Raw genomic sequence first — 24,919 nt, 5'->3', positions numbered from 1 at the left:
TGGTCGCCCCGGCTGCTGATATCTCTCGGAAATTTTGTTCAGATGCTTGTAATCAATAATGTTCGTAATGGCGCACTAAGCCACAACTGACGTGTTTAGCTGCACGGTAGCGTGGCCTACTCCAGTGCTAATCAACCTGTGAGGGCCTGCATCAATTTATGATCTCAGAGTTTGCCATGAGACCTATTTACAGTGACCCGCATACAGAACTGAAACGTGTTTTTCACAGAGCAGCTAAAATCAGTCATGAACATGCAACTTACGGTGCCCAACTCATGCCCTATTAGACTATCTTTTGATGATAATTACTGCCTTGAAAGATGTTTGAGCATAATTTGTCTTGGTAACGGTACTTTTGTCAAGGGATTTTATCCAAGCCGCCCTGAAAGTGAAGCCATGTAACACCAAGGCGCCTAGGAATGTGATCTGCAGCTTCTTTTACGCGTTAAGATCGACAGCATATAAAGGAGACTTCTGAATAGGCGAGTGAAGCGATGGTACGCCTCACATTACCCTGGTGCAGACATGGAAAAGAAAAAATGACTGGGCTAAGGTGTTGCACGTTGCTAAGCCTGACTGGACGTGTTTTCAGCTACGGCTTGCTACGTCCAGCATCCAGGGAGAATAATTTTAAATTTCAAGGAGTATGATTAGGTGTTTAATGGGATAGGAAATAGGGCGTTGTTTGGGCTCTAATACTCTGAAGGTAGTGGCATCCAAGTCAGACTGCGACGAGCGAAATGCATACTGCTTCGGGCGTAATCATCGATCTTTCAATGGTCAGCAGAACAGACTCGTTAAATATGGTTACACGTGGTTGTTTGGAGTGTACCACGCTGGAAGTTTGATTGAGTATGCAGTGCCGCTCGTGTCGCATGCTCGGTTACAGAGGGCATAGGCAACTTACGCAAATGCTGCTTTCCGAGATGCATGGCGCAATCGACTTGTGTTTGTTGTATGTATGTAAATGTGATCTCGATGCATTGCATGTTTGTGTGCTACCTACCAGCATGTAAGAAATGACCATTGTAATCGCGCTATATGCAAACCAAGTCTTATGACCATGGCTCCATGATTCACTGCAAACCTCATAAACACTTTGACCACTCGATATTTCAAAGCTGTAACCGTTAATAGAGAAGAAAAGCTCGGTATCTTTGCGCATGTTCGACCCTGGTAACCGATGATACAAAAAAAGAAACATAAATATGTGGGTGTAACTATTACACTTATGCAAGTCTTGCTGGCACATTCGAAGAGTCACACGACGATATTAAACGGTATTGGAATATTGTTGAGATCTCAAAAAAGAGAGAGGCAATGTTGCCACAGCCTCTTGAGCGACTTCATAATAGAAGAGAGCCATTCGGGGTTACCGAAAAGAACAGTTCGGCATCCAGTGTTATAGCTTGCACAGCCACCCTGTAGCGCTGGATGTACCCATTGCTTACCAAGGCGCTATATTTCTCAGCCAAAAAAAAGATTTAACTGCCATTTTCCCTTTCGTGAGAGCTGGTGTCACCTGACGTTACATTTCGGAGGATATCCCATTCTGGGTAGTGGAAGGGATCGTTGTTTTCACTATGACTTGTAAGTACCAGCACATACTTAGCTGAAAGACCTCTCGATACGAACTTATATGCCAAAGCTCAACCGACAGTGCAACCAATCCTCTCTCGTGTACCGTCTATCGCCACTTCCCCATCGTACGCCACTCGCCTCCTATATCTTACATGTGGCAAATCACCCCAACTCTCTCAGCCAAAGGAAGACATCTGCCTTGGATAAGAAGAGCATGCTCCTCAGTCGACCGCCTAACACGCTCTCCTGGGACTGATTGGACTCAATCAAAATTGGATACTAGGCAACGGGCCATAGAATGAGAATGAACCCCACAACCGGCCCAATCGAGTTCTAGGCAGCATTAGGCTTCCCGCAGACAATGACTTCCTTGCTCCACTCCAGGCATCTACAGATACAAGTCGGACGCTGTGTTGTTCGCGAACAACCTTTACCCCCTTCTTTTCCTTTCTCGAGCCTACCTCCCGATGTTACGGCTCCGGTGGAGCAGACACCCGGCAGCATACTCAACGAAAAGGATGATGGATATACCCGTCTCCCTTCGAGAAGAACGAAATCGATGCGACTCGTGTGCGGATGCCGGGGCTTCCGCCATGCTTCTCGATTCGCTCGGAACACAGGATGAAAGAGGCTTTACAGATATTATGCGGCAAGACCTTCAATTACAAGTGAAGTCAGCCTTCCCCTCCTCTTATGACTTTCTGGGGGTGAGGCATCCGTCCGAAACGTGCTTGCATGCTCACGCATTTCTGGTCCCTGTTAGGCGAGTCTTCTGTGGCGATAGGTTGCCCTGTTCTCTGGGATAACGCCAACCCTGGTAATGGGGTGAAGATCCCCAGCATCTTGCTGGTCCCACATCGGCAGTTATCGTGCTTGCTGATTGTCATCGGGCTGAGTTGGCTTCGAGCATTGTGTCCGTGCAATTATGTGCTAGCATTAATTAGCGCAGGACCCTGTTGGCATGAGCTCCACACAGGTACAAACCTCACGATCCTTCCTACACTCTTTCTTCCATCAACAGAAGCTCACTTCGGCATCCTCCGCTATTGTTATTGAACACAACTGATGCAAACAGTTGAGTAATACTCGTGTGCTGTTTGCAGCGCATGTTGAGCCTCTCTCTGCAAGAGAGGTGTGCACGGTTGCTTGGCTTGCTGAGCTCTTTCTCAGCCACGACCGACTCGAGCTTGGAGCTACACGAAGAAGGACGATAGCAGACGTCTATCGAAACGCCAACAAAGAAAACCACATAAGAAAGGCTTTCTTGCAAGGGAAAAAGAATACGAAGAACCACTAGGGCTGCGCTACATCGTCAGCATTACACAAGACAACTGGAGAGGGCACACATTATGTGTACTTTACCTGAAATCTGTTTGATCTTCTTGGACCTGAGAGGAAGATGCGGAGCCACATGTTGGGAAGCACACAATCAATCTGCTGTCGACCAGGAAAAACATTGGCTATTTAACCGGCGTGCAAAAACCAAGACTTAAAAAAAGTAGAAGAAGTGGTTCACCCGGCTCTTGTTGTCGATGGAAGAGTCACTTTACTACTCGAGACCGAATGTCGAAGCAGAAATGCAATGGGGCTAAACAGAGATGTTTTACGCATCACCATCCAGGCCTCCTGGTGCTGGGTTCCGTCTTCCAAGCCGCATCACTAGTGTGTTTCTGCCTACGAGATGAGGATGATGACTCCTATAGTGCTTCAGCCGAGCATCTGATCGTCTGAAGACCTTCCCGCAGTTGCTATCCTCGCAAATTACGGGCTCCTTTCCTCCATGGTAGTCTCTTTTGTGTCTCGCTCTGTTGCCTTTCCCGTATCTACCGGAAAACGTAGCTTCACATCTGTTTACACCACATCTCAGGACGCCTTGATCAAGGCCGGATACAGCACTAGACGAGGTAGCCTCAGTGATTTGGGATGATGCCGAAGACGCTCGTCTCTTGCCGGGAAGCCCTAGGTAACGACCAGGATCTGAACGAGGGTATCTTTCAAGATGTCCTCGTGTCATTGCAGCTCCCTCCGCTTCGAGCCGCTCTCGATTTCGAAAATTGGTTCTCGAGCTAGAAGTATAGTCGATGCCCAAGGGAAACCTGTAAGAATCAAAAACATCGGTTTGGTTTGCTGGCCCTGAGGATTGGGGAAAGTAAGGGCTTTCTGATGACACAAAGGTTTCGAAACCACTGTGCACCGAAGGGACTGGGCTCGGATCACCGTAAGCGGACATCGAACGGGCAGCATGCAAAGGCATCCAATTCATCCCTGTCTGCGTTTGCCTTGTGGAACGGGTGGTCTGACTGCCATCCATTAGGCCGATTGCATTCCAAGGCTCTGGGGTAGATTCGGGCATGGAAACGCTGCCTTGTTCTTGGTCCAGTGTGAGATCGATTGATATCTCTGGTTCTTTACCATAATACTGTTGAAACTGAAGATCACTGCTTGAACTTTTTGGCGTCCCGCAGGTATCTTCATCAATGACATGGGCCCCGAGGTGTGACAAAGTGTTAAAATTGGGAGCATACGCGTTGTTTGCTGTCTCATGTACAGAGTTTGAAAAGTTGTTTGGAGCTTGCTGGAAAAGCTCCGGTTGGATGTGTGTACCATGGTAAGCATTTGGCGCACTCTCGTCTTGATAGCAAGTGCGATTATGCACTGGCATCAGTGGTGTATGTCTACTTTCCATCGTTCTATGGCCGTGGTGGGGTCCGTTAACGCAGTATACAGCATTCTCTCTGAAAGATCCTGGGTCCTGGTTCACTACTCTGCTTGGCGGTTGCTCAGCCGAGTATCCTTCGGATCCTACATGGTGCTGGGAATGAGTACTTATTAGATGACCGTTTTGTCCCCAATGTCCTGCCAGAGCACGCTCACGGCAATTTTCAGGGTACGGTGCACAGTACTGATGTGTATGGTGTGCATCTATACCTTCAGCGCTCTGGGCATCCATGGACGGCAGGGTTTGGCACATTTGTTGGTGCTCTAGCCAATCTACCCCATCGAAACCGCTACCCGTCTCAGGCATGATTTGCATGATTGAGGGTTTGAACATTACGGGGCCTTATATTATGGCCTCAGATAGCTCCGAGTGGTTGCTACGGACGGAGAAAGAGACAGAAGGTGTGAGTGTGAGCTATCAAGCTAGGCTGGAATAGAGAATCACACCGCGTCCTCGGAAACAACCCCACTCAAGATATATGAGCTTGGAAAAAACGCTTCCGCCCTTCGGAAAGACGCCAAAGACTCGATCGATCCGTACTTCAGTATATGCGAGCTATAGTATACGATTCGCTTGGCTGTGCCAACAAGGACTGCTCCAAGTGCCTAGTAAGCGTGTGCAGAAGAAAAGGAGTTCGGATGGACATACCCTTTAGCCGAGCAGATGTTCGTCGAGGCCTTACGGTGCCTGCCAACAGCCTGGGGCTTGTCTCTTCTGCTCACAAGTCGGAAGCCCGTTAATCCAACGTGGGATATCCAAGATGTCTACCAAGTGCTACGATCTAAGCTATGCTGGCGAAGCAGAGATGGATATTCCTACAACGAGAAGGGTGGGAATTGAAGAGGGTCGAGGATAGGCGACAAATATGTTGTGGCTGATGGCGCGGTACGAGAGCTTCACTTTTCGCTACGGAACAAGCTCAGAGGACGGCAGGTGGCCAGTATATCGTCTTCAAACTAACAGGGAGTCAAATCTGTCAGCTACTCGAGACGGTATCGAAGCGGTCTGCTGGGCTTGCATCACAGGGGGCGGCCTTACCAACTTCGAGAGACGTCCTTCAGAAATCTCCCAAGATGGCCCTCCAGCCTCGGACGCATCAGCGCCACGTCAGGCATATCCAGATGGTTGCCTTGCCGTAGTGGTGAGCCTTGCTCGTCAGTGTTCGGAGCGGATTGTCTCGCCAATGGCAATGACAGAAAACATAGAGGGTCGGCGTAGGGCGGTGACGATGTCGTGGATGAGACGAGGCGTACAGACGATTCTCGAATGCCCATTTTCGCAGGATCCAATGGGCCGAGGGGGATCTGGATGGACCAACCTCACAGCAGTAATTTCCAGTGTCGACAAGGCGAAAAAGGCGGCCACGACGGCCACGTGTGCCGAAAGTGCAGATGCACGCATACCACGAGCTCTCATCAGTACCAGGGATAGCAGAAAGTAACTTGAGAAGACGGCGCAAGCTCCATAATGCTCCAAACACAACGGCATCTCATTGCCGTTCAACGTTCGTACCATCCAAAATGCACAGCAATAGCCAGCTGCATGCATGGCTTGCAGCAATGGCCCTCGGCATCATCACACGGGCAATAGACATGCAGTGAAACCCCCCAAGACGGCGAGGCAACTGGACGGGTGACACAAGAGCTCGCAGTTGGTGATGCCAGCACACGCCGCTCTCCACCACACCCTGTCTACAGCCACGGCTGATACTACTATACGTCTGGTTCTCAGTATGGCGAGGGCGCCTCGAAGGGGGACACGCCTCCCGTCATGGCAAAGCGCTGATTTAGCGCCCGCGAACGACGGACGAGACGGCACGGCACACGCATGTTGCTGCAGCTAGCCGCGCCGCATAGTCTTGCTGCAGCATCTGACGCGAATGCCTCCTACTCGAGTGGTATGCAATTCTTACAAAGTGAAAAAACTGCATGCACCAAATTTTACGCTTGATTCCTTCCAAGTGGTCCTCGTGCGTACGCCTCTGCCCAAATACTCAAGTACTAGTATACGGAACACCATGTTAAGGGTCGAACCTAGCTGCCCCCACCCCACCATGAGCTCGGCATGCGTCGTGTCTATACGGCACCACCCACACGATCAGTCAATAAAACAAGGCTCCCTGTCAATCGACACAACGGCGAGGAGAAATTTCGGCTTGGTGCGCTTCCTACTAGCAAATGCCGGATACACATATGTCCAGCGCAGAGCAAAGAATGAGCACGGTCGCCCCCATGAAATGACAGGGATTTCAGCCACAACTGCACCCGCAAAGTCACGAGTGAAGCCCAGATACCCAACATCAGAGTGGCAAAATGACACGACAACAAACACGCTGCCAGAGCATTGATGCATGGCTACCTTACTTGGTGTTCTCGTATCATACAAGATACTATCTGATCACGCGCACATATTGTTACACTCTGCAATAGCGTCATCCGCGAAGCATGTCGACCTCTGAATGTCTGATTGACATGGATGAACATGTCCTTAGAAACATCAAAAAGAGCCAAGATTTTCATTTTGTTTTTCGGAACAATCCGGCGCAATGGTGGATTCTTGCGAGCAACTTTTAGTTTGGGAGCAGAGCCGCATATATTACAGCGGTTACTCTCTATTTACCAGCGGGAGCCGATCGCTCTGGTTAGTAACTCGCCACCACAGAACCCTCGTGCCAGGCTTGCTGTACTTCTCACCGCTACTCAACTTTTCAGTGACCAGCTACTCGAGATGCGCCTGACTACTCATAGCCTTGATGATCATTTCCATCTGAATGACACCACACTCAGCCTCACACCAGACCCTGTGCGCCTAGTGGAAATAGTACATGCCGTCTCTGACTACCAGCTGCTCACGAAGTAGTAATCCTGTTATGGAAACTGCAAGCTTAGTACGGAATCTCTCCAACGCCTGGTCACAAGATTCTAGCGCGATTATGACTGAGTTCACTGCAAGTTCATGCTAGATCGCACGGCTTATAGTAAACGGGTGAATCGATTTTATGAAGTTGGGCTCGCATTTGGCTGGTGGACATTACACAAAAGGCGCCATTTTGGAACAGTATCCTGCGAGGCGGGCGAACAATCAGTCAAGACCACGTGCGTGGTTTTGCCGCCCCATTGTTGGTCTGCATGCTGCCCCAGAACTTTTGTCCAGTCGCCCTACTTTCGGAATACCAACATACAACGGCATAGCACTAGCTTCGTATCACATAGGCCCTATATGTGTAACACCCAGTACTACAAAAAAGACTTGCATTCTGACTCACCTTAATGGAGTTGGTCCGACCTAAGCACATGAGCAGGGTTGCCCAGCTCCACATAATGTTGTCCTGATGCAATGGCTGAGAATTGGATAGAGCATCGGAGACACCGATGAAATTGGGCCCAGGCTGATCAACATACTCAACCACCTTACCCGCCGCTGTCTAAAAAAGGTTTCAACGTAGCGATCGACGCATATCCCCCAGGAGCCTAAGTATACACGCTAGTGGGCTTCCTGAGCCAACCGGCTATATGGAGGACTAGAAGATAAGCTACGAGCTGCAATAGATTCGGTGGAGGTGGCGGTCACGCGTACTACACGTGGCGAGTAGCATACACAGTGCATTGAGGCGGCATTATACACGTGTAAACCTGCTTCCCTGTATTTCACAGGCCGAAAATCCTACGTACGTATGCTGCGACGCGCCTCAGTGCCTTTCGGTCATAGTCCTGTTTGCGGAGTTGCTCACATGGCTCACCACGATGGCATCAAAACCAAGCGGAATCGACATGTTGAAGTCAAAAATCTGCAAATGGGACCATGAAGAGTCAGAAGGCGACTAGAGACACAGCCGCATACCTCTTTTCACGAGTCGGTGGAAGCATCATATCGAACCGAATTTGAAAAGAGCACTATTGGTATTACAAAAGATAAGATTGCATATTATTATTATTATTATTATTATTATTGATTAACGTCCTGTCTCAGCTGGTAGGCTATATAAGACGTGCAGGCTATGCCTACAGGTAACTACGTAGTGCTATCAATTTGGTGTAGGTGGGGGAGGGGGCTATCTAAATCGAGGTGAGGCTCGTGGCCTAGTGTGGAGGAGGGTAGTAGGAGGTCTTGCGGGTGAGAGGAGAGGTAAGTTGGGTGTAGGGCGAAGGCACCTAGTGTAGGTGTTGTCCTAGTTGTCGAGGTTTCCTTTATACCAGGCCTGCGTTGCAGCCCTAGTTTCCTTAATAAAGGCAATAGTAGCCTGTACGCCTACTGTAGTATCTAGTAAGAAAGCTAGCGATAGGGGGTCCTTTGTAGTTTCTTGCATCTTCTTCCTAGCCTCCTTGTATAGCGTGCAGCTAAGGAGGATATGTGCAGGGTCTTGAGTAGCTCGATAGTTGCAGGGGCAAACTTTAGAGTCTACTTTTCCTCGCTTGAATAGGAAGTCTCGTAGATAGCAGTGACCTAACTTAAGCTGATAGAAGGCGCTAGAGGCTTCTCTACTAGTAGGAGGAGTAGCAATCTGCTTTCTAGTCTTCCACTTGTACCTTGCGGCGTAAGTAGTAGGATTTAGAGTAATAGCTTTTCTCCCGTATTGTCCTAGATAGCTAAGCCACTCTCGCTCGCCTAGCTGCTTTATTCGTGTGCCTATTACAGCTAGGCTCGTCCTGCTAGAGCTAGGATCTAGCTTTGTCGCCTCCTTTGCTAGCGCGTCTGCTCTCTCGTTTCCTATAACGCCCTGGTGTCCTGGTACCCACTGTATGGTAGGTAATATGCCTTTTTCTTGTAGCTTTTCTGCTGCTATAGTGCATCTGAGTTGCCACTCTTGCCCTGGGTAGTCAGAAGCAGTCTTTAGTCTGAGTATTGCAGCCTGGTTATCTGCATATATTCTAACTTCAAGGTAGTCGTCTGCTAGGTCAACAGCCTTTTCTAGGCCTAGGGTAATACCTTCTAGTTCTCCGTTGTAGACTAGCTGGTTGTATCCTATATTAGCCTTTTCTTGAGCTATAAGGCTAGCTCCTTTGTAGAGGGCTACTCCTACTCCTACTCCTTTGCCTTTGCTTGTAGCTGAGGCGTCTGAGTAGATAGAAAGAAGATGCTCGTCTTCTAGTAGTTCCTTGTGGTGCTCTGCTTCGCTTTCCTTTGATTTCTTAGATATATTAATCCTATAGGGCGTAGTAGCGCTCCAGGGCATAGAGGCGTAGTGCTGAATCTTCTCGCTATCTTCTGATAGAGCTGTTGAGATAGATCTAGTAATACGCTCTAGCTGCTTGCCTTGATTGCTATTGATAGCGATATTAAGAGGGTGGCTAGGAGCTAGCTTTCTTGCTCTAAAGGCGTATTGTCGTAGGGCGTTATTTAGCCTAATCCTAGGAGGGTAGAGAGCTGCTTCTACCTCGCTAGGTATAGCAGGCGAGGTTCTAAAGGAGCCTAGGATCTTCCTACAGGCTTGATTCTGCAGCTTCTGCCTTTGGTTAAGCGTTGTCTGCTGCTCTCTCCAGAAGATTTGGCAGCCGTAGTCAGCTACGCTGGTGACGCAGGCTAGGTAGAGCTGTCGTACTGCTCTAGGCGAGAGGCCTTTGTTTGAGTTAGCTAGCCTGCTAAGGCGGTGGAAGGCTGCGCTAGCCTGCTGGTTCCTAATGTAGCTGTGGTGCTTGAATTTAAGGCTGCAGTCAAAGTATATACCTAGCCATCTAACTAGCTCCTTAGACTGTACTATTTCCTGATTAGGTAGAGTAAGTACTCTAGCTTGATCCTTTCTAGATCTTGTCCAGTTTACTAGTTCAGTCTTTGAGCTATCGAACTGGATAGCTGACTCCCCTGCTAGTCTGAATAGATTCTGAATCTCCTTTTCTAGTAGCTTGATATTCCTTCTTACTGACGTAGTTGATATAGAGATCTGGAGGTCGTCTATATAAGAGGAGGAGTAGATATTCGCATTAGTCTGAATCGCCTTAAATAGTGGCTTTGAGTAGATCAGAAACAGGATAGGCGAGGCTGGGCTTCCTTGAGGGGTACCTGTCGAGATCTCCTGCGGCTCCTCAGTCTGTCCGTCAAAGGACAGCTGCAGTACTCTGTCCTCTAGGAAGGACTTTGTCCAGGCTAGTAGGCAGCAGGGGAGGCCTTGATCTCTCATGCCTTCAAGGAGCTTGTTTTTTGAGACATGATCGAAGGCTCCTTTAATATCAAGAAAGATAGTAGTAGTAATCTTCTGCTTTCTTTTCTGCTGCTGTATATTGTTATAGAAGAGTAGCGCAGCGTCGATAGCGGATTTCTTCAGTCTTCCTCCTAGTTGAGAGGGGTGGAGTAGATCTGTTGTTTCCGCTAGTGCGCCTAGTCTTCTAGCTACTAGTCTTTCTAGTACTTTGCCTAGGCAGTTTAGGAGTGAGATAACTCTATAGGCCTTAGGGATCGAGTAGTTAGGCTTGCTTGGCTTCTTTAGGATAACTCCCTTTGCTTTTCTCCAGCACCTTGGGTGGTAGCCTAGATTGAAGAAGGTGGAGTATATCCTAAATAGGGCTTCTGACTGCGCTAGGTAGGCCTTTTGGATCACCTCCTGGCTGATCAGATCAGGCCCTGGTGAGGTAGCCTTCACCTTGCAGCAGGCAAAGGAGAGTTCGTCCTTTGTTAGAGTAGGCCAGGTCCACTTGCTGTCTCCCCTGTAGGTGTGGAAGGAGGGGGTGGCTGTCGTAGGAGGCTGAGGAAAGAGATCCTCTCTAAAAGCCTTGCATTTCTCAGTAAACGTCTCCCTACCTTTAATAGTAGGTATTTGAGTACTAAGGTTATCTTTAGTGTATGCTAGTGCTTTAAAGATCTCTTTTGGTGAGTCTTTTCGAAGGAAGGCCTCCCAGTGGCTTTGCTTAGCTCGTTGAATAGCTTTTAAGTATCCATTTTTCGTACGTAGATACTCTCTTTTCCACTGGTAGAGAGAGCTATTATTTTCCTTTTCTACCTCCTTCTTGTAGGCTCTATAGGCTCTACTTAGTTCTCTCCTACGGCTATCTAGCTCGCTAGTCCACCAGGGCTTTGTCTTTGGCTTTAGGTTGACTAGTGGAGTTGACTTTTCTAGTGCGCTCTGTATAGCCTTCGTAAGATCTTCTCCTAGCTTATCTAGCTTAGTTTCTAGCGCGATATTTTGTCCTAGAATAAGCTTTCTTGAGGTGTAGTTTGAATAAGGAGGTAGTGTCGACAGTCGCTTTTCTAGATCTAGGGCTTTGATCTCCTGTCCTAGCGTCTCCTTGAAAATCGTCCAGTCCGTTCGTTTAGTATTATACTGTTTTGGCTGGCTAGGCAGCTGGCTAGGCAGCTGACTAGGTAGCTGGCTAGTAGTATAGGTACTAAATAGTATTGCGTGGTGATCAGATCCTACTTTAGGTATAGTCTGCCAGTCCTGGATACTAGCAGCTATATTATTGGTTGCAAAAGTAAGATCTAGTACGCTCTCTTTCCGCATATGAGACCTAAAGAAGGTGCCTACCCCTAGAGTATTTAGTAGAGTGAGATTTTGCGCGTCTATCCAATCTACTAGCTCCTCCGCTAGTGTACTAGGGCTGCGCTCCTCTAGGCTCCACCTAGGATGGTGGGTGTTGAAGTCTCCTAGGATGATTGACTGAGGTTGTAGAGTCTCCTGTAGGAGGCGCCTCTGGATTGTCGTCTTATTTTGGCCTTCTAGAAGGCTTTTCTCGTTATAAATGTTATATATATAGAAGTTAGAAGTAGAGGCTAGTACTTTAATAGCTAGAAAGTCGTTATCGTTGCTAATAAAAGGAATAACCTCTACTTCTAGATCTTTCCTAATATAGAAGAGTACTCTAGGCCTTAAGGAGGAGTCCTCTAGGGTAGGTAGTATCTGAGTAAAGTTCTGGTGAGCGATAGATCTAGTGCTTGAGTAGGAGGATCTCTTGAGTAGCCAGGGCTCCTGTACTGCGACGATTTTGGCGTCTACTTTAATAGCTAGGTCTAGCGCGCTCTCAGTAGCAGAACTACTTCTATTAACATTTATTTGTAGGATCTTTAACATCCTAGTTAGTAGGGCCTGTCCTAGTAGTCCTAGCTATAAGAATATCGCAGCTAGAGCTATTTGCCGCGTGAGGCTTACTGCAGTTAACGCACTTAAAGATAGTGTGTACGCAGGCTTTGCCTTTTATAGGGCAGGAGTTGCATTTATGTAGGCTAGTGTGGTGAGCCTCACTGCAAATCTGACAGGCTACTCTACTACATCTAGTCTCAAGGTGGCCAAAACCTTGGCATTTAGAGCACTGCTTTAAGTTGTTAATAACTCGTAGCTTCTCTGCTCTCAGGCTCTCTCCGAGAATATAGAGCTTTCCTCTAATAGCCTTTAGAGCCTCCTCTTCAGTTGCGAAGGCGACGCAGGCGGAGCCATAGCTCTGCTGTCCTCTCTTAGCCTCAGGAGTGAGCCAGAAAGGGGTGCCTACTACTTTGAGGCCTTTGTTAAAGGTCTCAATCTCCTCCTTGATTACCTCTAGGCCGTGGTTAGTAGGTAGTCTATGGACGACTACTTTGAACCACGAGGTAATGGGCTGAGCTACCTTGAAGGCTACTAGATCCTTCCAGATACTCTGGTTTTCTAGCAGGTAGTTGGCTGTAAAGGCAGGTGTAGTAGTGACTACCTTATTCCCTTTTGAGGATAGCGTGACTGAGGCGACTACAGGCGATTGCACCCCTCCTTTTAAGGTGAAGGCTTGGTTGAAGGCATTTCTTAGCCTGAGGGCGTCAAAGGCAGCAGGGCCTCCTTGGTTGACTAGGACTAGCTGCCTCTCCTTTAGGCTAGGCTTAGCCTTTTGAGGTGCCTTCTTCTGCACAGTAGTCCACTGTTGCTCCTTATTTGCTGTTGCAGCTGCGGCGTACGATATAGGCTGCGTAGGAGCAGCTGTCTGTCTATTACCCTGCTGGTTTGGTTGTGCAGGGGTAGGTTTGTCGAGGCGGCGAACCTTGTCTCTTAGCTCCTTAGAGACGTTTGAAAGCGAGGAGATCTGATCTCCTAGAATTGCTGCGTTCTTCTTATTAACTCGGCCTGTCTCAGTGTAGTCTCTAAAGACTTCTACTAGGTCGAGCAGGCTAGTCTGCTGTGAGGGGTTGCTTTCAGCTAGACTAGCTGCTTGGACTACTAGGTTTCTAGCTATCTCGAGGGCCTCTTCTACTGTCGTAGCCCTAGGTGTTTTGTTTTGGCTAGCGAAAGGATTCCTTAGTGTTGAGCCAATAAAAGGCGAGAAGTTGCTTCTAGTGCGGGTGTGTGTGGGTCTATTAGGCTCGGCAGGTAGGTCATCTACTGTAGAGGGGGGTGTGCTATCCCTAGGGCGCGAGGATTCCTGAGTCCCTTGGGTTCTTTGTACTTCTACTACGATTGTGTCCATCTCGTCGATCTCCTGAGTGTAGCTAGTAGCGCTCATCTTTGATCTTCTACTAGCCTCTTCTAGGCTAGTAGTAGAGGCTGATCTTTTCTTCTTATTCTGCTCTATACTAGAGCTTCGCTCTATGTCCTGCTGGACTCGAGCTTCTAGATCGCTACCTTCGAGTTCTACCTGATCTCTCTGAGTTGGCATTAATCTAGATGGTCTGTGCGCTGAAAATTTTTCTTGAGGTTTGTAAGATAGCTGTAGGGAGACGAGTACTTTCCTCTACTGCGCGACAGCGCGCTAGATGCACGCTTTAGAAGTAGTTGCAAACGATTTTTTATAAGAGATTTGTATATATTTAGCTAATATTACACCTATTCTAGAAAACTCGAAGTTGGTGTGGTGGTTGAAAAAGATTGCATATTACACATGTGTTATTCAAGAATACTCCAGCCAGGGGAACCAACGCTAGCGTTGTAGAAAAGAAAGAGGCGGTCCCAAGCACCCTAACACAAAGATTACTAGCTTCTCATTTGGGCTGCGATGAATGGTCATTGTAGCCAGTTAAAGGATTGTGCTCTGCACTACCTTACTGTCCTCTTCCTTGGCTTCACATCAGGCATACTATGCTGCTCCCACTCGTGCTTGCGGGTAGCGTCTGCTCGTTTGAATTGCTTCTCACACATGCGGCATGTCAGTCCGAGAACCGAAGCCACCACACTGTGAAAGGCACGAATATGTCGTCTCAAGTTTCCGTTCCGGTATCTAAATGCTTGGTCAGCGCCAACATAGACATGAGGAAGTCTGGTAGCTTCACGTACTTGCCATGGAAGAGTGTGCTACATTGACTGCAGGAAAGACTTTCGTCATTCTCTTCTGCATCCGAACAAGAACCCTCATGAACCTCATAGTGTTGACGATCATCAAGCTTTGCAAAGGTGTACGATGTATCCACTTCTTTTGTAGAATAGCCGAAAGCGTTGGGATTGTTCGTCTTCTGTCCGTATCCATTGTGGTACTGCCACCCGCGGGACTCATCAAAGTCGTAAACACCAAGCGGGATGCTTGTCATACCATATGATGGCACCCAAGGGTTATCTACAGAGCTATTTGCTGTGATTGATGCGTTGCTTTGAGCATTATACGGTTCGGCTGCATTGGGGTATGACGACGAGTCGTAGTGTGGATGACTATCACGTCGAGACTGTTGACACCCAGCCGGAGGAATTGGAGCAGAGAACAGAGGAATTTCTACATGATTGATGTTCATGTGAGAGGCATTTCCATGCTGGAAAGCATAGTTCAGGTCCAGTATTGGCATGTTGAACTCATCTTGATGATCATTGGGAGGTGAATAGACATCAGGAAATAAAACACCTCTGTGGAGCTCTGTACCAGGCCCGAGCTGTGTACCGGAATCGTTATGGGTATCAGGAGTTTTGGGAGGTGAGATAGGCAATGGCTTGTGGAACTGCTGATGAATTGTCGAACCCGGCACTGAACTAGGGTACAGCACAGCATCTGAACCCCAGAGCGACCTCGATGTCTCCGCGCGACTCGGTCCTTGTAGTTCAGCATGCTCTGTAGTCCTGTAGCGCCCATGGTATGTATGTCCTACTGGCACTTGGCTAGTATGGCGAGCCAAGTCAGGGGTTTGATCCGTGGGACTTTCTAGTTCCAAAGGTCTGGGTTCCGCAGGAAGTTCCGAAATAACACGATCGGTTGGAAGCTCCTGGACGGAGGAGGAGTGACAGTCTTGGATGTACGGCATGTAAGCTGGCGGGGGGTCGTCGTCGACAACTGAATGGGTTTGAGGATACATTCGACGAATCTTTATCAAGAACCGGCAGAACCTCAAGAGACGGCTTCGTCGTCGTACGTTCTGGTTCCTGTTGAGGACGGGAAAGTCTTCTTCGAGAGGATCTTTTGGATATGGCAGGGACGCAGGATTTGTTGAAGGAGTGCGCTCGTTGCCACTTGAAAGCGACGCCGAGTCAGAAGCGAATGGATGGACAGCAGTCCCTGTTGTCTGTTCACCAACGTCGTGGTGCCGGGAAGAGATGCTGCACACCGGTGAGTACAGTGAATTTGGGAGGCAACCTCTAATGGAACAAGATAGCTCACGCACGTAATCCTAAGGCGATTTCTGGTTTCGAAATGAATGAGCATCTTCAGAAACGCGGGGAGTGGCTCCAAATATGTCGCAGAAGGCATTTGCAGTGGTGCAGGACCTTATTTCAACCAACTTTGTTCGGGGAAAGGCGGATCACAGCACACTGCAACCTGTATGTTCCCTCGAGGATAGTAGTACGATATGTCTCCGTGGAGCACATATTCGAAAACAGACTACGCTGCTAGCGACGCGACATGATCCCTATCACGGAGCGCCAACATGCTATCGTCGTGACAAAAAACAAAAAGCAGGCAAGAAGGCGAAAGGGCACTGGAGGACTGGATACCGTCCCATGACAGTACGCGTACGCGTACGACAGCTTTGTTTGGACAAGCAGATTGCCGACCACTCTAGAAGCTCATCCGAACAGGGCCGAAGAGCTGAAGCATGCTGGGCAGCCTGTTCATTGTGATGGTTGCCCTAGGCCGCTGTCTTGGCGTTGCTACTAGCGAAGGAGACCGGGGGCCTCGGTATCAGACGGTGAGATTGGAAAAGGAAGGAATATGACCGGAGCTCTTCCACATGTGCCGGGGTCAACTCCATATGTGCGAAGGAATTCGATCGATATGTGCAGTACTAAGATGGCCCAGATTTGTTTCGTCCGCGAGCTGCCGAAAGAAGATGTTGCTCATTACGGGCGGCCTCCAGGACTATTCTCCAAAGTGAAGCGATCTGTTTTGCATCGGCGGCGGCAGCGGCGGCGGTGGCAGCAGCAACGGATGCTCAGAGGGTCCGTCGGATGAAGTGATACAGTAGCCTTCGTGGGGGGTTCGGGAGGAACACCCACATTGCAGAGCAATTTGTCCTGGAGGGCGTGGGTTGTATGGTCCCCTGTCGAAGCCCGGCCTCCAACATCAACGCAGCTCACCAAGCGCGGTCGACAATTGAGTACAGAAAAGAGTTTGGCAATGCGAAATCTTGTCAAAAGTAATCAGAGGCTTTGCCTCAGTTATTATGTCTAAACAGGAAGATGCACTGCCGAAAGAAATGTAAGTCACGACTATACAGCCTTAAAAACGGCCCCCCAAAATAACCCGAAGACCCAAAGAATAGGCACAGCTCAAAGACCGGTAGGGTTAGACACGCCGGTTTCGCTCCCCAAGTCTGCCTTGAGATGGGGCCAATTCAGTGCACGGCTGTTCATTCATGGTCGGGTGGGGCTGAAGGATTTATTTTTGTCTACTCTAACAGTTCCAGGTGCTAAGAGTGCCAGTTGTCGTAACAACTGGGTAAAACTGGAACAATCACTCTCAGGGACGTTAAGTGGAAAGATTTCCAAGTGGCAGCAACACGACAACTTCCAGGATCACTACAATATTGTGTGCATCTTTTTAGGAAGGCAGGAAACCCTCCAGCAGACAACCGACGGACGATATTCAGGCATCATCAAGCTCGGCAACTGCATGGGCCTAGAACGCGCCCGACACAACCATCGCTCTAGGCTACCTTTCATTTGCCCTGTGTCCTCCAGGGCGAGATCCCTCGCGTTTCTTGCAGGACGTCAGGACGTCAGGATGATTTACCCCACACCCAGCCACCAGCGCCCTAGCGTTATCGGCAACAATATGCATGCCCTGGTAGGCGGCCTCTTCATATCGGCTATGCCCGAACCCTGTCTCCCAGTGCACCGCCAAGTTAGCATCTTTTCGACCATACGGAATGGAGTACACACTCGCGATATATGCTCTTCTGGAGAATACGTTCAACGGCAGGGGAACATGTAGTTCAGATTGAGTTAGCGGAAACACAGGCTAACCCTGTCCCGCCCGCACACGGACCCCAGGCGGCCCATCGTTTGGTACTAATTCGGACCGATGACCGGTCATTGCGTCATCGGCCGATCGACCACCAAGATCAATCTACTGTATACTGGATCCCCATATCTCGTTATAGCAATAGGCTCATAGTCCATCGATGGCGGCTCAAGAGCACTCGGCAGCAGGCTTAAGATACACCGATTGAAGGCGAGGCTTCAGCTTAGCCTGGGCCACATGCCCATATTACGGATGAGGCCTTGGTAAGGGCCAACGTTCAGAACAGACTTGACGTCTAGCAGGACGTACATCATGTGCGCTCGGTAGGCCTTCACGAGCCTGACATGAACCAGTTGTAAGGCAGTTTCACCTCCAACTGTCTGCTTTGTGAACAAAGGGCAAAGCTTTGTCTTTGGCTTATCTTAGCCCTAGTTGGTCCTCATCTGATCGGTGAAGGGTGCCGAGATTCAGCCTCTTATCCAGAAAAAAAACCATTGCCCATTCATATTCAGCACATCGGATCAGATGTATGCAATCTGCTTTGATCAACATCTAACGCATACAGTAAAGTCATTTCCTCCATCTCCATCTATGAACACGCGACCGATGCAGCGATCCACGGCCGATTAAAGGGACTTGAGGAGCAAGGCTTGCTTTAGCTGTTGATTCCTTCAGGACTATCTACTGTCCGTGCATGTGCCAGCAAATCAACCGATCAATCTCTCAACAGGCGGTGGCTCTTCGGATAGGAAGCATGTTTCAGGCGACCGTCCTTTGATTCCGGTGATCAAGTCCTCCTTGCCGATTATGATCCTTCCGACTCCGGTGAGCAAAAATAAATTCCGGTGAGTATTGTGGCATGTCAGGGGTGTGCATGTGTGCAGCATTGGCAAGTCGCGACGCTTCCGCTCACGTAGCACACATCGCAACCGGGAGCACCGGCAAACCGAGCTTTCACAGCAACGAGGACGAGGCGGGTTGACTCAAGCACCAAAATTCACTATCACCAATTCACATAAAAACAGCCCATTCAAAAATCAAATTAATCCGTGAAAGTAAGTTACAAAAGACGAAACTCCGTGAAAGTATGCTACAAGAGGAGAGATGATAACCCAAGCGCTAGTATGGTGGTGAAAAAAAAAAGAAAACATAGGCCCCACTGCGCAAGGCTGAGGGCGAGTAGATGAGACCCCGGTTTATTGTGGGGGTAAAACGAAGAAGGCACCTGGACCGGCTGACTATGCGAACCTAAAGAAAAGGAACTTGTAGGAAAAATATGCAAAGCGCTGAGATTACAGCTTGCCTTTCCGGTCACGGCCAGAGGAGATATAAGTCGAGCACTTTGCTAGACAGTCAAAACTGCAATTCTGGAGCTTAGTAGGAGGCATTACTTGGTACGTTGTACCAACCTCCGCTGTGGTTGTCGTCGAGTTCTTCGCCATGGTCACGTTGCCTGTATTCCTCATACATTTCGGAGTCATCGTAGACTTGTCCATCAACTCGGACGTAGCCGATAGCATTGTAGGGCTCGGTACGGTCATAGCCCGACGATAGGTGGGAGATTTTCTGCGCTTGGGGCGGGTGCGTTGCATACTGGACTTGGTGTGCTTGGCTCGCCTGAGGTGCGTTAAACCCGCTGCTGCCCAAGGATTGACGCACCGCACCTGGTCCACAGCGAGACGCGTCGACTACCCCACTTGAGGGGACAAATCCCACGTCTAAAGCGGGATTGTTCGCTGCATTCTCCAGATGCGTAAAGTCGTTAAACATTGGGCGAGCCACTGACGCGTAGTGCGGATCATACTGCGGCTCGTAGTGGTGATCTCTTGAAGAAGAGGTGGATTGTGCGCTTCCTGCGCCAGACTGCGTTTTGTTAGCCATCGCCACCTTTGTGAGTAGGGTAACCTTCTCACCTTCTCGCCGGCACGCTTTGAGCTTCTGCGGTCGCCTTTGCGATCACCTATGCGATCGCCTTTGCGGACTCCTCCACGATGAGCAGAGCCGTTTGAGTGGTCTCCAGATTGGCTCTGGTTATGGGCCATGTTGGCTTTGGGTGTGTAGTTTGGGTAGAGGTAAGGATGAAACGTGAAACAAACGACTTGTCAGATGTATCACCCGTCGACGAGAGTTGCTAGAGCAGCGAACGCGGACTAGCCACTCAAACAGCGAACAAGAGTGAAGAATGCGGCTGATCCAATCAAAGTGTCAGCACTGTGAAGGCAGGTCTGCAAGCAGTGCTATTTACCGAATGTTGGTACACGTAGTGCAGCTGCACCAATATGTTGTGGGGGCGTTGGGCGTTAAACAGAAGACGGAGGATATTGAGAGAGCAGGTAAGAGTCTTATTAATGTTAGGTGGGTTTAAGAGAACCTTGTCGTCGTACGTGCAAAACAAAACGTACAACGCAGCAGTCCTTATTAACAGATTCCTCGTAATGGTCCCTCAAAACGCACACCCACAACCACGCGCACTCGGGTCCCTTAGAGAGCTGTTTGAAATGTCCGAACCGTTAGCGACATTGCATATAATTTAGAGTATATGCTTTTTAGGGCACGCGAAGCAGGCGCCGTGCAGGTGCCCCCTGGCAGATGCCGGGTAATCCGGTTAGGGCCGTTAGGTAGGGTGAATACATGCTTTTTTCAGCATCATCGAACGACTTCCCCATGGGCCAGCCAGGCAACGGACCAACGGAATATGGTGAATTGTACGTAGAAAGGGCATAGTTACGCGACCCGAGGTAGAGCCGAGACGGCGATTGACCATGCTGATTGGACAGAATGGATAGCCATGTCGGGGAGGGGGGGCAGTGACACGCCTGCTCGCATGTATCGGGAAAAACATCATCATCAAAAGTACTCGTGATGGACCGGGCAGGTGCGGCGAAATGCTGGAAACTTTGTTTTGAAACGGTGCCCTTTCCTGATTCACGAGGCTGGTACAAAATAAGGGTGGTATATTCACACCATTGTATGCTACCTGCATTGTCCCAATGCGGAAAGGATCTTCCTACAATCCAATCCGGCTGTCATCAGATGCATATCTATGTGTTTCATGTCGATTACTATGCGCTGTCGCCATTGTCCTTGTGTACAAAAAATAGAATCTACGTCTAGGATTGTCAGAAAGCTATTGAACACGCGCACCACTCAACTCGTTTTCCGGCTCCAAGGATGGAAAAGGGCCGGTTGATAATAGAGTATTGAAGCTTGCCCTTCCTCCAAAAGGGACCCATGATGCACCCAGCTGAATAGCCATACGGCCATATGTCGGTATCTTGACTCATAGTTGTACGATAGCAAAAGGACACCGAGGCCTTTTTCCCTTTGATTCGTAAAAGTCAGGAGCGGACTTGGCAGTCGCGTTAGGACGTCGCTGACACCGTCGGGGTCTACGACATGGAGGGTAGAAGCATGGGCCTGGCACTTGGGGTACCGATCATCCCACCCGTAACTTGCATGTCTAGTCGATCCACTAGGACGTTCCGTGCAAGCCAACCTTGCACCCCGGAAAGTGTAGTTAGTGTTGGTAAGGGCACTAGATGGCGGCCCACCTGAATACAATACTTAGTACGTATGTGTACTATATACAAAGCCTATCGCACCACCACCACCACCACCTCAAGCCCGTACCTCTCTGCCTACGTAGAATTAAAAGAAGGGGATGAGCGGAAAACAGAGGAAAAAAAGGGGGGGGAAGGAAGGGAAAAAAAGGCAACAGTCAGGCAGGGCACGCATAGGGTGGGGAGGTGGGCCAGCGCACCACGGCTGCAAGGTAAAGGATGGCGGGGGTAAGGGTTAATCCCTGCCATGCCGCGCCCTGCCTTGCCCCTTCCCCCCCCCATCACCACGAACCTGCATCAACCGGTCGGCAGCCCTCCGACCACACACACACACACACACACACATCCCACCCCTTCCACATCCCGCCCGCGCGCCCGCGCGCTCGCGCCGCCTCACCCACCAAAAAAACAGGCCTAGCGAAGGAGACAAAAAAAATGCCTCGCCTCGACACGCTCCCGCCCGAACTCCTCTTCCACATCCTCTCGTACACAGACCCGCCCTACTGCCTCAGCCTCACCACGTACCCGCTCAACGCGCTCGCCGCCACAAACCGCCACCTGCACGCCATCGTCGAGGAGTACGCGCGCAACCTGCTCCAGCGACACGCTGGCGGGGTCGAGGTACCCAAGAATGCGCGCGTGAGCAGTTGTCGGCGCAAGTGGCTGGGCGAGCTGTGCTGGTTTTGCAAGAGGAAGAGTAGACGCAAGGCGTGTTTTGGACGGGGCATGACGTGTTGTTTGGGGTGTGATCGGAAGGAGTTTGCCAAGATGGTGAGTCTCTCTTTTTTTTTTCCCCCTCTCTCTTCTGGAAATGGGTTTATGGGTTTCGGGGGGTGGGGGAGGTGGGGGATTTGCGCTGGGGTTGCGGTGCAAAAAAAAAAGGGCGGGATTTCGGAGATAAGGCGGGCGGGGACTTTTGCAAAGTTACTAAACTGTTCAAAGTGAACTTGGTATCTTATTTTTTTCGGTTTTGAGACTAACGACTACATGGGGGGCACAGACTATGACGCAAGCGACACAACAAACACATCTTTCCAAATTCGACCTTTTTACTCCGTCGCCCTTACATCCGAACTTGCCTCCGCTGGCTACGGGATCGTATCCCGTCATGGGTGATGTTGCCACGATGATTTCGACACCCGACGTGATGGCGCGTAGTGCATATATTCGGTCGCTGCTTGGGGAAAAGGCACAGGACGAAGCGTTTATGCGTAGGCGGGCTGCGGCGCACACGCGCATCATGAAGCATATGAACATGGACTATCATCAGGGTAAGGGATGGCTGGCTTACAGGGAGATGACCAAGAAGGGGCCCAAGAGTATGCAGACAAAGGAGAGTAGAAGAAAGTACATCGAGGAAGGATTGAAGAAGGAGTGGGAGGCGCTTGGGGTAGAGCCCTATGAACACGTCCTAGCGAGGGTCAATGGGCAGTTGATGGGGTGGGTGAGGTCTGCTGTTCCGTCCGAGGAAGATGGTCGGGGTGAATCGAGAGAGGCACCGATTGAGATTGAGTAGTTCATTGGGAATGGATTGCTCGACTTTTGGTTTTCTCTATGTGGCCATTTTCTGCAATCTTGGCTGGCCAGAAAACCGAATCCAAACGTAGACAATGGGCAAGTCAAGGCATCATTGTTTACCAAGAGCAGCCACGTCGCTTGTGCGCAGCCGATGCTTATTGATCCCGTCCAGATACAGCTTCATTCGTGCTGTCAACTTGACCTCCTCTTCTTCGCCCGTCGTTGTAACCTCGCCCAAGCGCAGCACTGCTCGCTGACCCAACATCTCCAACGGATCCAAAAGCCTCTTCTTGCACTCCCAATCTACACCAACGGCCAAGTCAACCACTGCGATGGTAACCACCTCAAGGCTCTTTGCCTCTCTAAGCACCAGCTTGTTTACTTGCCCAAGCCAGCGAAATAGGACATAGGAGTGTTTGCTAGAATTCTCTTCAAAGGACGGTTTCGACGCTTTCCAGTGGATTTCCAAGTGAAGCTTCTTGACTCGCCGGACGGCAGCGAGTGCAATGGGGCGAAGACCGCCAGTATGAAGAAAATTAGTGGTTTGCGTAATATAGTGAAAGGTGACGGTATTGTAGAAGTGGGCGAGAATCTCGTCGTGGAGATAGCGACATGTAGCCATAAGTGCTGTAGGAGGGACTCTTCGATCAATCGAACGGATTACGGTCCCTCCGAAGGGGTAGCTTTTGGGCTCACGGGGACCTAGAAAATCGTAGACTTCAAGACGCAGTTCCGAAGGGAGCTTCAGAAACAGAGAGTGCTGTACAGGTACCATGGGTACATTGGTGTGAGAAGGCGAGTTCATGATTTTTTTTTTTGAACTGAGCATAGTTGGAGAATAGAAGAGACGGTGTTGTCACTTGCAAGTTCAGGAAGCCGACCGCTTATTAAGTGCATAGCCGAGCGTGAATCCTACGGATATAATGAGCAGTGTAGGATGACGTAAGAATCAGGGTCCAGGACAGTTAATCCTGTTTGGGACTGGCAGGCAGGGGAAACGTTGTCAGCAATGCGCCACGTCCAAATGCTGATTGATGTCTGCTTCAGCCATTGTTAGGTTGCAGATTGGGCACTCGATAAGAAGTTTCTTGTGCATGGCTGAGTCATGTTCTTGCAGTGATGGCGGACGTTTGTGGCCTGTGTCGAGGGCCGTGGAACGTGACGGTGAAGAAACAAGGTTTTCGACTACTGCATCTTTGGGTTTGTTGGTGTGTGAAGATGCAGGCCGAGGTTTGTCGTCGGAAAGATGGATCGGATCGTCACTAGTACTAGCATTTGTTTGGGCTTGTTTTGCCGGTCCGGCTGTAATCCAGTTGTCGAGCTTGTTCTTCTGGCGTCCAGCACGCTCCTTTGTGGACATGGCCTGCAGCTGTTTCTTTGTAGGCGCAGGTTCCTGGATCTTGGTGTAGGTGCCGCCGCACTCGGCCTGGTGTTTCACCCACCAGGGGTCACTCTGCCCAGGGGCGCGGTTCATGCTCCGCTTGACAAGGCCAAAATAGGGAGGCTGGGTCTGGCAAGGCCCATTGCATTTCCAGACGTGGGTGCGGTAGCTGTCGACTTCATCGTGAAACGAGTGGTAAATGGTGATGTGGTAGTTGCCGTGGTTGTTGAGGGCGTCGGCTAGCAGCTGGAAGCCGCGACCATGGCCCGTCCCGCCGTCGGCGCGCGAATGGGTCCACGAGGTGGTGATGAAGAAGTAGGCGTGGATGGCCTCGTGCAGCAGCGTGTTGATGGTGTCTGAGCGAGGGCGGTACTGCAGCAGTGGGGAGCTCAGCTTGAGGCGGATGCGGGACCAGCGACCAGTCTGGGCATCCTTGGAGAGCTCGCAGATGCCAGCGCACTGTTGCGACAGTCAGCCAGCGGGCCAACGGCGCGGGCAGGCGGAGCGGCAGCCAGGGCCGGCTTCAGATGGGGAGGGTGAGACGGGCAGAAAACAAAGCAAGGCCAGAGAGAAACGCACTAGGGTTAGACGCGACGACCAAAGCACCTCGACGCGCGACAGCAGCAGGTTTCGGAAGTAGAGGGCGTCGTAGAGGGCGAAGAGGGCGTGGACGTCGACAAAGGGCTCGCCGTTGTGCAGGATGGCGGCGATGGCGTGCTGGGCACTCAGTTGGGCGGGCGAGGGCGGGTCGAGGGCGGCGATGGCGTGCAGGGCAGCATCCTCGTCCGTGGGGGGCATTGGATGCGGATGGTGTGGGTGGGTGTGGAGGGCATGTCGCAGGCCAACGGGCAGCCTTGGACGGTCCCTGGCAGCCTTGCGGGAGGCATGTGTACTAGCA

The 24,919-nt window shown here is 50.1% G+C and overlaps 7 protein-coding genes across 7 annotated transcripts; 2 read left to right on the top strand and 5 right to left on the bottom strand.

Annotated features, from left to right (window-relative positions):
* Nucleotides 1-3,184: 3,184 nt before the first annotated feature.
* PSV08DRAFT_409807 (uncharacterized protein) lies at nucleotides 3,185-4,615 on the bottom strand (the record flags this gene model as incomplete). The annotated part of the gene is made up of 1 exon (XM_014227195.1): nucleotides 3,185-4,615. One exon carries the CDS (start codon nucleotides 4,613-4,615, stop codon nucleotides 3,185-3,187), a length of 1,431 nt encoding a protein of 476 aa, XP_014082670.1.
* Nucleotides 4,616-14,219: 9,604 nt separating this feature from the next.
* Nucleotides 14,220-14,956, bottom strand: PSV08DRAFT_390587 (uncharacterized protein; the record flags this gene model as incomplete). The annotated part of the gene is made up of 2 exons (XM_014227196.1): nucleotides 14,220-14,400; nucleotides 14,457-14,956. 2 exons carry the CDS (start codon nucleotides 14,954-14,956, stop codon nucleotides 14,220-14,222), a joined length of 681 nt encoding a protein of 226 aa, XP_014082671.1.
* A 1,806-nt stretch (nucleotides 14,957-16,762) lies between these two features.
* PSV08DRAFT_401920 (uncharacterized protein) lies at nucleotides 16,763-17,532 on the top strand (the record flags this gene model as incomplete). The annotated part of the gene is made up of 3 exons (XM_066093628.1): nucleotides 16,763-16,797; nucleotides 16,862-16,962; nucleotides 17,006-17,532. 3 exons carry the CDS (start codon nucleotides 16,763-16,765, stop codon nucleotides 17,530-17,532), a joined length of 663 nt encoding a protein of 220 aa, XP_065949110.1.
* A 1,404-nt stretch (nucleotides 17,533-18,936) lies between these two features.
* PSV08DRAFT_390583 (uncharacterized protein) lies at nucleotides 18,937-19,604 on the bottom strand (the record flags this gene model as incomplete). Its single annotated transcript, XM_014227197.1, has 2 exons — nucleotides 18,937-19,425; nucleotides 19,476-19,604. 2 exons carry the CDS (start codon nucleotides 19,602-19,604, stop codon nucleotides 18,937-18,939), a joined length of 618 nt encoding a protein of 205 aa, XP_014082672.1.
* Nucleotides 19,605-21,557: 1,953 nt separating this feature from the next.
* On the top strand, nucleotides 21,558-22,814 carry PSV08DRAFT_409806 (uncharacterized protein; the record flags this gene model as incomplete). Its single annotated transcript, XM_014227198.2, has 2 exons — nucleotides 21,558-21,893; nucleotides 22,123-22,814. 2 exons carry the CDS (start codon nucleotides 21,558-21,560, stop codon nucleotides 22,636-22,638), a joined length of 852 nt encoding a protein of 283 aa, XP_014082673.1. The 3' UTR covers nucleotides 22,639-22,814.
* On the bottom strand, nucleotides 22,750-23,445 carry PSV08DRAFT_371192 (uncharacterized protein; the record flags this gene model as incomplete). Its single annotated transcript, XM_014227199.1, has 1 exon — nucleotides 22,750-23,445. One exon carries the CDS (start codon nucleotides 23,443-23,445, stop codon nucleotides 22,750-22,752), a length of 696 nt encoding a protein of 231 aa, XP_014082674.1.
* Nucleotides 23,446-23,456: 11 nt separating this feature from the next.
* Nucleotides 23,457-24,819, bottom strand: PSV08DRAFT_409804 (SprT-like family-domain-containing protein; the record flags this gene model as incomplete). Its single annotated transcript, XM_014227200.2, has 2 exons — nucleotides 23,457-24,480; nucleotides 24,601-24,819. The coding sequence occupies 2 exons, from the start codon at nucleotides 24,817-24,819 to the stop codon at nucleotides 23,644-23,646; spliced, it is 1,056 nt and encodes a 351-aa protein (XP_014082675.1). The 3' UTR covers nucleotides 23,457-23,643.
* Between the last annotated feature and the right edge of the window lie 100 nt (nucleotides 24,820-24,919).

Source organism: Bipolaris maydis (genome assembly GCF_028858645.1).
Source record: "Bipolaris maydis strain C4 unplaced genomic scaffold PSV08scaffold_7, whole genome shotgun sequence".
Taxonomy (NCBI): Eukaryota; Fungi; Ascomycota; class Dothideomycetes; order Pleosporales; family Pleosporaceae; genus Bipolaris; species Bipolaris maydis.
The sequence above is the reverse complement of the archived record's forward strand: the minus strand, read 5'-3'. Positions and strand labels throughout refer to the sequence as shown.